Here is a 13632-nt window from a genome sequence, read left to right on the forward strand (position 1 = left end):
TATAAGAACTCCAGTGAAAAAGATCTGTTAATATAGAAACACCTCTCCCATACAGTTCATATGTTAGCTATTTCTTATGGTCTTACCTTTGATTCTGATCTAAGCATGAGCTTTCATAATCTAGTGCCCCAGTAACCTGACAGGTATATGGCACATCAACTCAGCTGGGCTGCCTCTCACCACCACCTCCACCCAAGTCATTAGCTTCTTCATGTGTTAGTTGCACTCCCTCCAACTCCAAGGCTTTTCTTAATGACTCTGCCCATCCTGGATCCCTGGATCCCTGGATTCCTACAGCACCTCTCACAGGTACTGTAAACCTACATTGTACCTGAATTGACAGCTGGTTATCTGTATCCAACAGACTTTCACAGAGGGCCTTCCAGGAACAAGGCGTTCAGCATTGTCTGTGTCTACACCACAAGCTCCATCAGGAAAAGGGCCCTTGGAATACCGCAAGTACTTCAGGAGACCATAATATTAAGAGCTAAAAAGGTATACCTCGGGTTCACATTTACCTAGAGGGGACTCAGACGTGACTCTGAAGAAATGATTTACTCAACTCTCATTTTTGTCGTCTATAAAATGAAACGACAGCCACTGTCCTAGACATGTTATTGGGATTAAGATATGTGATGCATGATTGGTTTTTCTCATTTCCAATTACTGATATCAAGTTTCTTGCCATTTCATTATACCTGTTCTTTCCCTTTGTGGAAACAAGGGGAGCAGAGAAACCCAGGAGAGTCGTCACTTCTACGCACATGGAACTCACGGAACATTCCCTTGTCTCCTTGAGCACATAGGAGATGCACTTTACCACAGGCCCCAGTGTGTCCTCCTCTCCACAAAATTTCCCCTCCTTCCTCATAAAGAAATGAAGATAGGGCAATGGGTAAGCTGCCACCTGTGATACCCAGATCCCACGTCTGAATGCCTGTTTAACTCCTGGCTGCTCTGCCTATCATTCAGTTCCCTGCTAACACACCTGGAAAGCAGCGGAAAATGCTGTTCTGGGTTCCTGCCACCCACTCCTGCAACCAGTTCTGGCCTCTGGTGACCGTTAGGGAGGGAAGCAGTGGACTAAAGCTCAATCATTCTCTCTCCCCTCTAGTCCCTCCCTCTCCTTATGTTTCTTGCATTCTGCCTTCCAGAAAAAAAAAAACAGGCTGGCATTGTGGCATAGCAATTAAGCAGCTAAAGGTGGCCCAAAAGCTTGGGCCCTTGCCACCCACATGGGATACTCAGAAGGAGCCCCGGGCTCCTAGCTTCAGCCTGGCTCAGCCACAGTCACTGCAATTTGGGAAGTGAAGCAGCGAGTGAAAGATTTCACACATATTCTTTCTCTTTTTCCCTCTCTCTGTAATTATATTTCAAATGAATTTTTAAAATCTGAAAAAGGAGGGCCCAACACTGCACTGTGGCCTAGCAGCTAAAGTTTTTGCCTTGAACGCACCAGGATCCCATATGGATGCCAGTTCTAATCCAGGCGGCCCCGTTCCCCATCCAGCTCCCTGCTTGTGGCCTGGGAAAGCATTCGAGGATGGCCCAAAGTCTTAGGACCCTGTGGCCACGTGGGAGACCTGGAGGAGGCTCTGGGCTCCTGGCTTCGGATCAGCTCAGCTCCAGCCGTTGCAGCCGCTTGAGGAGTGAATCATCGGGTAGAAGTTCTTCCTCTCTGTCTCTCCTCCTCTCTGTAATCCGTCTTTGCAATAAAAATAAAATAAATCTAAAAACCAAATCTTTAAAAGGAAATGGAATTTTTTCAGAATTAGCTATAATGTTAAACAATTCCACCACCACCAAGAACCCAATTTTAAAAGGGAACTGTAAACATTAAAAAGACAAATACATCATCTCTTAAGTTTGTTTGCATGGAAATCCAATATCCCAGGGTATCAGTGAAAGTCCTATTTACAGAGTATTTCGGATTTTTCATTTGTGCAGCTCACGAATGAAAAATATTTGAACATATATACATATGATTCACTTAGCAAATATTTATTTAATGGCTATTAAAAGGCTTTATATTGCTTTAAGCACTGGATACGCAGGCATACCTGTGAGAGGCACCACCTGAATGAAGACGTGAAAGAGAAGGCATCATAGCACAGCACATTAAGCTGAAACCTGAGGTGCCTGCATCCCAGGTTGGAGCTGCAATTCGAGTCCTTGGCTACCCTACTTCTGATCCAACTTCCTGCTAATGAGCCCAAGCAGTCGAAGGTGGACCAAGAGCTTGGGCCCTTGCCACCCATGCAGGAAACCTGGATAGAGTTCCTAGCTCCTGGGTCTAGCCTGGGCCAACTACAGCTGGTGTGGCCATTCAGGAAGTGAACCTGCAGATGGAAGGGTGTGTGTGCGTGTGTGTGTGTGCGCATGTGTGTGGGGTGTGTGTGTGGCGGCGGTGGCGGTGGCCATTCAGGGAGTGAACCTGCAGATGGAAGAGTGTGTGTGTGTGTGTGTGTGTGTGTCGCTCTAAAAAATCCCTGAAAGAGCTGAAGCCTTACAGTCAACCTGGGAAAGCTTCTGTCGGGGCAGGTACAACCAGGGTCCTGAGGCAGCAATGAATCCGGGATGTTCACTAAGCAAAGAGGTGGCCAGCGTGGCTGGAGCCAAAGAACCCCTCACCTGTCCCACCTCACCTCTTCTTATTCTCTAACTGGTTCCTTGGTTACATTCTGGATAGTTCTGTGCAGACGAATGTCAGTTCCAAGTTACCCCATTCTGACAGCTCTACTGGGAGTAGAGGCCAGGGTTTAGATAACGAGGACCACCATAACAATGGGTCAGAGGCCACTGCGATAACCCAGGTGGGGGTTTGCCCAGGCAGCAGATTAAGAAGGACAATCAACAGAGTTAGATGGTATGAGATGATATTTACTAAAACTACACAAAAACTACAAGTTTCAAGGAATAATTTCTTTCAAGCAAAGGATAAAGGAAATAGGATTCTAATATTTTCTTTCCCAAACTCAAACAAGCATCTTGTTAAACCCTGGGACACAGGCAGGCTTCAGCCACTTTTGGAGGCCAATGTCTAACAATAATTGGCGTGTTGGTCAGCTCCAGGTGACCAGAATTCCTCCCTGTCTTTCTGTTTCTTATTCCCCACATGCTTACTTTGCAATCTTGCTCTTGGCCCCGCCCATCTAACAAAACAAGCCTCCTCCAGAGACCAAGCCCTACCCACACATCCAGGGGTGGGGAATTTTCGTTCCTCTGAGAAGACATCAGTGGCCACCATATCAGCAGATCACAGGACCTACGCCAGCAGCTGGGGAAGGGATTTGTTAGATCCAGATATTACTGTGGAGTCTAATGGAACAGGACTTTCCCTGGAAGATACCAAGGTGCTTGTTAAAACAGCCCTTCCAGGACAGGACAAGCCAGCCTCCAGCGCACTACAACTCACGGGAGACCAGCAGTCTATAGGGTAGGTTCCACTGCCCTTCAACTTCAAAAACCTTCTCAAAGGGTCACACCAAAAACATCCCTTTGGTTTCCGGTCTTGACAATCAAGTATCTGCAGATATCAGAAGACCTCCTTCTTGGGAAAAGGACTCCTGTCCTGAAGGTAAAATGCGTTCATCAGGCCTGGGAAAGGCCCAACCTGCCACCACCTCACTGGCAGAAAGTCAGAAGCTCATGGAAAGCAGACAGCTTCTGAAACAAGATTCCTTGAAGGAAGGAGGGATTCACACTGAGCTTTGTGCGATGCTTCCTTTGAATCACAGAGCTAGAAAGAACTAAATGCAGGACTAGCCCGAAGCCACACAACTCTAAGAAAACCCAGGGGCTGGCACCAAGGCTCAACTGGCTAATATGATGCACACATCAGCATCATATATGGGTGCCGGTTTGTGTCCTGGCTGCTCTACTTCTGATTCAGCTCCCTGCTTGTGGCCTGAGAAAACAATACAGGACAGCCCAAAGCCTTGGGACCCTGCACCTGCATGAAAGACCTTGAAGAAGCTCCTGGCTCCCAGCTTTGGATCAGCTCAGCTCCGGCCACAGTGACCATTTAGGGAGTGAACCAGTGGGCAGAAGATCTTTGTCTCTCCTCTCTGTGGATCTGCCTTTCCAATAAAAACAAATCTTTAATTTTTTTTTAATTTGTAGTCCACAGGTAGATTTTTCTAGAAATTCCTCTAATTGTAAGAAGAGTTCTGTAGGCACACTTGTAGTTAAAAAAAAAAAAGAAGAAAAAGACACCTCATAAAGTTAAACTAGGGGCTTAAAACTCACTGGGGTGGAAATAATGAAACCCTGAACACACAAGAGCCCAAAGGGGATTTATTCCTGTTACTTGCATAGTCTGATTCATAAGAGCATCAGACAAATTCTCAGTTTTCAAAAGGGGAGATGAGAAAGGACCCTTAATTATGAATGTTACAACTAAAAGTGAGGTTCAAGAAACATTCACTCAAGCTCTTGGGCTACAAACATGAACACTGACAACACCCCCCTCTCCCAACCTTTGAAAAAGAGGAAGAGGCAAACAGGACCCTGTGAAAAGCGTTTATCAGGCATGGGAGAGTGGAAAGAGTCAAATGAGAACCAGTTCCTAAATCATTGCCATTAGTTCAGACCCTCTTCTGGAACTTGCAATTGACTTTTTTTTTTAACTTGGAGAAATAAGCTAGAGCTCATATGTAAATACACTCTTGATTGCCACATCTGTGAGAACATCTGCGACTTGGTGTAGACATTTGATGCATTGATTAGGATGCCACTTAGGATAACTACATCTCCTGAGGTGCCTGGTTTGAGTCCTCAGTTTCATCACTTCCAATTCAGCTTCTTGGGAACAGTCATGTTGGGAAACAGCAGGTGACAGGTTGTGTGGTTGCAACCCTGCCCACCCACATGGGAGAACCAAGATGAATTCTGGGCTCCCAGTTTTAGCCTGGCCCAGTGTCTGACTGTTGCAGGTATTTGAGTGATGAACCAGTGATGGGAAGATCTCTATGTGTCTCTCTTCCTTTCAAACAAAGTGAAAATAATTAAATAGCTCTTAACTTAAATCTCCATTAAAGAGACTGAGCAGGAGAGAGCAGAGCTGAGGCACCAACCATTAAGGCATCCCAGTCCAACTTTATTTCATTTTAGGAAAATGGACCTAGACCCCACAGGGGTGAATCTGACCTGCCAAAGGTTGGCGAACACACAACATGGGCTATCTTTCCATTGTCTGAGACTCACAATAAATGCTGAGAGAGTGAGAATGTTTCTATCAAGTTACTCCTATAATCTCCCAGAATCAACTTAATCAAACCAACACACGGGATCTGGAATTGCACACGGCCATTCAGAATTTTTTGTAAAACCTGCTCTGGTGTGGACTGACTCAAAAGGAAACAACTCAGCTAGCTCCCTGCTGCCACCAGGTCTGAAGTGAACAAGCACTGCGTCCACATCATGTGGCCTTATGTCCAGTATACCTGGACACTCCTGGTTCACTCCTGCTTCCTAGCTCGATATCTAATAGTGCCCGATAATGCCCCCGAGGAGTTCCAGTTTGGATAAAAATGATATGGTTATCCTATTCCTGTTTAACTCTTCATAGTCTGCAAACATCTGTAAGTGTGCATTTGTTTTATTACATGAGATGTCAGGGGGAAAAAAACAAACACTGAATCACTAATAGTTACCTCTCACAAAGGAGCTTTCACATAACACTAAGATCAACCTTCAACAGCACCTTAACAGGCCATCTGAGACTGGGCCACAGCACCCACTGGCAGGCGTTAGACCAAGCACTGGGAGCAGGCTTAGTAGGGTAATCTCCAGGACTGTTCTGCTAAGACTGGATGCAGGCGGGCCCAGTGCCGTGGCCTAGCGGCTAAAGTCCTCGCCTTGAAAGCCCCGGGATCCCATATGGGCGCCGGTTCTAATCCCGGCAGCTCCACTTCCCATCCAGCTCCCTGCTTGTGGCCTGGGAAAGCAGGAGAGGACGGCCCAAAGCTTTGGGACCCTGCACCCGCGTGGGAGACCTGGAAGAGGTTCTGGTCCCAGCATCGGATTGGCGCGTACCGGCCCGTTGCAGCTCACTTGGGGAGTGAAACATCGGATGGAAGATCTTCCTCTCTGTCTCTTCTCCTCTGTGTATATCTGGCTTTCCAATAATAATAAAACCTTTAAAAAAAAAAACTGGATGCAGGCCAGTCCAGGCAGGACTGCAGCATCCACTGGCATGACAACAAGTCAAAAAGGGTACAAGCCAGCCAGATTAGGTTGCCGCACTTGCTGGCAAACTGCAGGTCTGGGTGAGTATCATTTCAGGCTTGCCCACAGGTATCCTTTGGCAAGCCCAAGATCCAGGGCTGGGAGCATGCCTGGCAGGGGAACTGAGGGCACTCTCCTGCTAGGTTGCAACTACCAATAATGAGCACAAGAACCAGGGCTGAGGGTAGGCCAGCCTGGACAAGGCATGCATGGAGGCCAGGTCTGGGGGTGTTCAGGCTGAGGTAAGTCATAGCACCCACAAGTGTGCATGAGAGCTGGATGGAATACAGGCTGGGTTAGGCTAGGCCACAACAGAAGCCGGCATGTACAAAAACTGGAGCTGGAGGTGGGGGATTACCAGGGGGCTCGCTCCGACTAGGCCTCATTACCCACTGATATGAGGGAGAACGGGGCCTGTGGCCAACAGGCTGAGCTGGGCCTCAACACGGACTAGGGAACTGCATCTACCAGTACGGGCGTCGGCTGCTACGGGAGACAAACCAAACCTGACCCTGCACTGCCTGAAACACGCAAGAGTCAAGGCTAAGGTCACCCCAGGTGAGGTTTCTTGGGGGACTACCCAAGTAGACTGTAGGCTACTGTAGACTGTAGGCTCAGACCCTGGCCACAGGGAAAATTACAGGATGTGTGGCCTAACCTTGGAGTGCAATGTACCACATTCAGGCCTCTTTAGTTTCTGATGCCTCTGCAATGGAGACAACGCCCAGATGCACATGGGGGACACGACAGCCAGCTCATCTAGGCCAGCAGGAGATGTCGAGTGCCTCGTCAGAAAGCAGACAGGTTGAACAATTCTCTTGGCCAAACTTGGAGCATTTTCCTGGGTGTGTGGATAGTCAAGGTGGATTTTGTCAACCAATTGACCTTGGAAAGATCTTCTCAACCCTGGAGCAATGAAACCTACTCAGAATTATCAAAACCATTCAAGTAACACTCTTTTCCACATTGGGATCTCTAAAGTGTCATCAAATGACCATTCCCCATCCTTGGGTGTTGATGTAGCTTGACAGAACGGGGCAGCCCTCTTGCCCTCCTCCCCTGCAGACACAGGAGGGGGAAAAAAACCTAAAACAAACAAACAAAAACTAAAACATTTGTCCTACCCATCTTCCTCAGTACTTGACCCTCCCCATCCTAATCAGAGGCCTACATGGGCTTGCATCCCTCTTAACTATGTAAATAATATTTAAAAGAAAAATTGTAAAAAAGTTTAAAAGGGGGCCCCTAAGGAATGTTCGGGTCTACTTTAACTATTGAGCCTTAATATGGAATCTTCTTTCTTTGGATGAAGCAAGCAAAAAGTGTCACAGCTTAAGCAAGTGTTCAAACCACCGGATTATTAGATCGCTGCAGCTCTGGCCTATGTTTAAATGATTACATGCTCTACTTTAGCCTGTGAGAATTCACATGATACTGCTGACATACAAACCCTTTCACAGAATACTTCAGCCCTGTTCCCGACCCAAGCACTTGTACCTTTCTAGTTATATTTTCTGTTTTGGAGGAAAGGAAGAAGCAAAAGTTAAAATACTTAAAAGAGAAAATACCAATCGATGCAGGGTTAAACCTTCGAGGTTGGGGAGTCAGGCTTGTGCCAGAGGATCCCCCCATAAGTTTCAGAGAAACGTGCTGAAGGACTGTTTCACTATAAAACGCAGGGGACGGGGCTCGGCAGCGTGGCCTAGTGGCTAAGGTCCTCGCCTTGATCCCATATGGCTGCTGGTTCTAATCCCGGCAGCTCCACTTCCTCTCTGTCTCTCCTCCTCTCAGTATATCTGACTTTGTAATGAAAATAAAATAAATCTTAAAAAAAAAAAAAGCAGGGGACAATGGGAGGACAGAAGGCAAAGGGAATCTGCAAAATCGTAAAACGAAAAACGAGAATAAAAAAAGAGAAGCTTGAGTTTATTCAGAAAAGTCACACAGATGTGTGTGCAGGTAACAAATAGTGATATCATCACACAGAAAGTTAAAAAAAAAAAAAAGTTATTTGACAGACAACCAGAGGTAAACCCAGAGTCCGGAGACGTCGATGGTCTTCTGCTTGTCTAGCTTTCGGATTGTCCTACGACGACTGCAGTGTGTGTGCGACAGAAATAATACCCAAGAACACAAGTCACCCAGCTACCAGCACACCACTCCCAGGGTGGGAAGCTGAGGCCAAGCACAGCCAGGCAGGAACAGAAAGCACAACAGCTCCTTGCTCTGACAAACGTGGGGCTTGCCCCTGGAGGCAGGAGGGGTGCAGGGAACACTGCTCACCCAGTGACTTCCTGTAAACAAGAGTAGGCCATCATTAGTCCCCAGTCGCACTGCCCTTTCAACTACGCAAAGTATAGCCTTGTGGTCAGAGCCCCACCTGTGCAATCCGAATGTCACAGCAGACACTGAGCTGGCTCACTTACCGGGCGTATGACCTTAAAGGCATCAATGAGCCTCTCTATTCTGTTGTCTCATCTATAAAATAGGAATCACACCATCACCAACCTCCTGGTGTGACTAGGAGGATTAAGAAAGATGATTCACAGCCAGGGCCAGCATACAGTAGGAGCAACAATAAATACACTATTAGGTGTGTGCCACCAACTCAGTCCTCAAGTACACTGCCAAGCCATGTGACAGGGTCCCAAAGCAATCAGGAAGGGATCCAAAGAACAAAGCCTTTCTTTTTCCCTCTCACTGAAGCACAATATTTGCTTTTTAAGACCAGTGCTTTAGGGAGCAATGGAAGGACAATCCAACAAAATACGCCATGTGCCCCCAAGGCCCTACACCTTGGGCTAGAAAACCTTGGTTTCAAAGTTACAGAATTTGTTTCTTGCCCACTGGAACAGCTGCCAGCCACTGCCTTTGGCAAGGAGGTAGGTGACCAAAGTGTGAGCTACAGCTTGGCAAGGAGACACAAGCCAGAAGGCCTCCAGGCAGGAAGCGCCAAAACAGCCACCTGCTGAAAGTGTCTCCGGGCAGCCTTCGACAGGACGCTGCTGCTGTTCAGCTGCTATGAGTACAAATCAGGTAAGAATCGTGAACACGTCAAATACCCAAGAAAATATGGCCACCGTGGCCTTGTGACTTAGAAAAAGACAAATCACTGTAATGCCTTAACCCCAAGACATAAAAATCACTTTAAAAAGGTTCATTATCAAATCAAATTGCCAAGTTTCATGGCTATATTGAGCTAAAGCACATTAGCTTTATAAATGAGAAAACCATTTTCTAAGGTTGAAATCATCTTGCTTTTCCAAAGAAAGAAATAATCCTCCTAAACATCCATCTGTGAGAAAATAATTACATTACTACATAGCTGAGTGTGTTCTATGCGAAAGGATGCAGAACCAATTCCTACTGGTCCACCCGGAATTTGCCCAGTTTTAGCACCAAACAGTGGGAAGCATGGCAGCTTTGAGCAAACTAGGATGGTTAGTCCCCCCACAGAGTACACAAAATGATGTGTGTTGTGTAAAGAGGAAAATAGAAGAGAAAGCTATAAATGCAGAAGTGTTAAATGCCCGTTTGTTTGTAGCAACAGTCCCCAGTTCCTTTTCCTAGTTACAACAAAATAGTCCAAAAACCACACTGGCCTCTCCCTTCTCCCCCCACCCACCACCCTTACTTTTCAGCCTCCTCAAACGGAGTATAGACATTTTCCTTTTCTTGTATGGCCAAGCGGTCCCTGCAGGAGTGACTGCTGAACTGACAAGGGCTCTCTTCTCAACTCCCGGCCCCAGCTCTAGCAGGACAAACCGGGTGCATCTGGGCCTCACCCCTTTCCAGGGCCACACTGAAAATCAAACCACAACTCATGGTTCTGGTTATCAACAGCAAGGATGTATCCTCACACTACAAGTCCAAGAGCCGTGGCATCTCACAAAGACGGCACAAAGCAGATTTCGGGGGCAGTGGTGAGGAAGCGACCACTCTAGGAAGGTTAGCAGAAAGCTAGCCCAGCTACTGGCCATTCCTCCACAAAGCCTCAGATAGGACCCCTGGAAGGAGCTCCCCCCTTCCCAGGATGCTGCCAGCTCTCCTAGAGAAGTTTAACCCAGGGGATTCTAAAGGGGTTGACAAGGCTAAGAACCAGCTTCTAAGAATCCAGAGCCACAGCCACAAAGAGGTAAGACTATAAAAGGCAACAACAAAAGACCACATACTTCCTGGACCTAAAGAAACCAGCGCCACTCACCACCCCACCCCACCCCACCCACCTCCCCACCGAGGCTCCCTCCAGCTTTGCCCAAAGACAGATGAGCAATGTTTAGATGTTTTTGAATCTTAGAACTGCTTCAGGTGTTCCCATATCAGAAGATGGAACCAAAGGCAGATTGAGCCACTCTCCAAGGTGATGCCAGTTTGCTAAGGGAAGGAAGGGAATGTATTTAGAAACATCCTAAAAGACAAACATCTTTCGAGGTCTGATCAGAATAACTTCCCAAGACCAAACAATGCACTTGTCACAAGGGCTGATCTTCCTCTAGGAAGGGATGCCTTCTGGTAACCCTTGAATGTGTCCAGAGAAGACAGAGGCTGACTCCGGAGCTCACGACCAGGGCCACTCAGGGGACACCAGCTTGGCAAGGAAGGATTCGGCAGGGCTGACATCTCCGGCATCTTCACCACTCTCCTTGGAGACAGTTACAATGCCTGCGTCCTTTTGAGTTTTAGGAACTCACTGACAAGTCCCTTAGCTTATACCAACAACTACGACAGCATGGAGACTTACTAAATGGGTAAGATTTAAACAAATGTCTAAACAGTTGGTGAAGCATGTGACCAAATGGTACAGGAAACCCCACTATCAACTTTCAAACACTTTCAAATGCTCTGCAACCAATGAGAACCAGTGGATTCATTACAATTACCAGCTGCTCTTCCTGCTAATTTTAACAAGAACGTGAGCGTTAACTCGGCGGTCACCCCGGGAACCCTGCCGCGTCCCTCCCTCCCCAGATGTCTGTAAATACTTAGGGAAAACCACCTACAAGTCTGAATCTAAAAGGCAGAACCCATCATCATGGTCATCCATTGCCTCTCAGCTGAAGCTCCTCTGTGCTGTTTACAACCGGGATAGCGAGGCTCCACGTGCAACACGAAGTTTGAGATGTTTAACACCGCGGGCCCGGCAGTCTGCCCTACCAGAACCCCCAAACAAGGGTCATTTCATTATGCTTGGAGTCGCCGGGGTGGGGGTGGGAGAAGAGGGGTAAGGACAACTCTTTCTTCGGTAGAGATGCCGAGTTTTGTCAGGCCACTTGGCTGGACGCCTGTGGGAATCGATGTCCTAAAGACAACTGAGTCGACTCCACAACCGCGGCACTCCACAGACTCGCAGCGAGGGCCGCCAGTGCGACCCAGTCAAGCCCCCTCCCTGCAAGCCACGACTGCAAAGAGCAACCCCGCGCGGTGTCGCGACAGGGAAAGCAACAAAGCTGATGCACCAGCACTCACGGCGGGCAGCTCCGCCTGCAAGGGGAGCCTCCGAAGCGCCCTCACCCCCGGCGCACAGCCGCCCGGGGCGCTGGCGCCTGGTCCCCCTCGCGGAGCGCGCACCCAGCGCCCGTTCTACCAGGAGGAAGTCAGGCTGTCCTAGCAAACGGATAAAGGCAGCGGTTTCTACCCGATTCCCGCCTGCCTTCAGGAGGGGTCCCGGTGGCGATCTCGGACCGCTCGCGATCCCACCTTCCCCGGGTCCCCTGTGCCGGCTTCACCCACGCCAGGGAGCGTCTTCGCAGCCTGCGGGACACCCCGCGCTCCCCTCCCCCTGCCAGTCCGGCCCGTGCTCGACGCTCCGTCCCCGCACATCCGCGCCCGGGCGCTCGCGGGGCCCAGGAGCCGAGCGCGCAGTTCCGACGGCCCAGGGCGGGAACCGCGCGGCGGAGGCACCGGCGGCCGCACACACTCCGCCCCTCGCCGGGAGTAAACAGCCCGCGGGCGCGCCCCGCGCCGCGCCCCCGTCCCCCGGCTCCGCGCGCGTCCCGCCCGCTCGCCGCCGCCGCCCCCTACCTGGTCGGTGAGTTTGAGCACTGCCATTCTTCCGCCCCTTGGCGCGCACACGCGTGCAGGTCCCCGGCCCGCAGATGTCACGCCGGGAGCCGGGGAAGCGGAAGGGACTGCCAAGGGGAAGGGGGAATCTGGCTCCCCAATTTGACAGCCCTCCCCCGGCTCCTCCTCCGCCGCCGCCCCCTCGCGCCGAGAGGCTGACACTGGCTAGTGGGGCTCGCCACCGAGCCCGCCCGCCTTTCCACAGGAAGTGCCGGCTGCTGCCAGCCGGGCCGCCACTGACATCACCGCGCGCTGCCTCGCTCGCCCGCGCGCCGCCCGGGCCGACGCTGCCTCCTGCCGCCCGCAGCCGCGCCTCGCAGCCCGCGGCCGCGCGCCGGGGCCAGTGCCGCCTGCTATCCGCACCTGCAGCGTGGCGCGCCGGCGAGCGGGCTGCTGCGGGGCCTGCCCTGCGAGCCTCACGCGCGCGCGCGCAACGCAGGGCCATGCCCGTGCCCACAACACCCCGCGGGGTCAAGAAAGGCTAGTGCACACTCGAGTCCCGCCTTCTCCTACCCAGTCCTCTGCCGTATGCATTCCTCGGCCACGGACCACCATCCCCGCGCTCTCTTTGTCTGATGCGGGAAAGCCCTGGACACAGGGAGATTCTTCAACGGCTGTTTCTCAGACGCTCGGAATCGGAAGATTTGGCCCTTCCTTGTGTCCTCGGGACACCTTGCAGCCAAGAGCTGTCCCTGAATGACGTTAAGGCATCCCAGGTTTGGGATATGCAGGTAGAGATGAAGAAAAGCTATGCAGGAAACCACATCGATTTCAGTGATCACGTTGATGAGTTTTCCATGGGCTATAGCTATCCAACAGTCTGGGATACAATGGGAATATTCATTATCTTAGTGTTGGTGCTTCCAGAATTTGGAGCACACGTGTATTCATTCAACCATCATATCCCAAGTCCCTTTGTGGTACCAGACACTGGCCAATCATGGACAGAACAGGGAACATAAATATACACGCTGCCTACTCTCAGAGTACTGACATAAACCCCACAGTCATTGCTAATGAACGTGATTACAAACAGACAAGGGATGGGGGTGGGGGAGGCGTGTAGAGAAGGCTTTGCAAGGAATCAGACCAGCAGGTGGATAAGGGCAGGCTTTCCCGAGAAAGGGATGGGAGCAAAGGCCCCTGGCAGGCCATAGAGTAAATGTAGGGTAGTACCTGTTATGGGGTGCAAGCGAGATCACACCAGACATGTCTAAGGCTTTATTAAGGAGTCTTTATTAACCAAGCTTGGTGATAACAGAGCATACTAGAAATAGCAGATCACAAGGCCATATGGCAATCCAACCAATCATAATCCAACCAACATAATCCAAAGGGGCACAA

At 49.8% G+C, this 13632-nt stretch overlaps 1 protein-coding gene across 9 annotated transcripts in view; it reads right to left on the reverse strand.

Moving 5' to 3' along the window:
* Positions 1–12508, reverse strand: part of ANKRD44 (ankyrin repeat domain 44) — a 304874-nt gene extending 292366 nt beyond the window's left edge. For 3 of the 9 annotated variants that reach the window (XM_058664775.1, XM_058664771.1, XM_058664773.1), the window contains exon 1: positions 12250–12507. In XM_058664775.1, coding sequence (XP_058520758.1) covers positions 12250–12276 — 27 coding nt within the window. In that variant the 5' untranslated portion in view covers positions 12277–12507. Of the gene's footprint in view, positions 1–12249 lie in introns of all 9 variants that reach the window. The other 6 variants (XM_058664770.1, XM_058664767.1, XM_058664769.1 and 3 more) reach the window with 4 other exon arrangements.
* Positions 12509–13632: the final 1124 nt, after the last annotated feature.

The sequence above is a fragment of the Ochotona princeps genome, chromosome 5, assembly GCF_030435755.1.
Source record: "Ochotona princeps isolate mOchPri1 chromosome 5, mOchPri1.hap1, whole genome shotgun sequence".
In the NCBI taxonomy this organism is placed as follows: Eukaryota; Metazoa; Chordata; class Mammalia; order Lagomorpha; family Ochotonidae; genus Ochotona; species Ochotona princeps.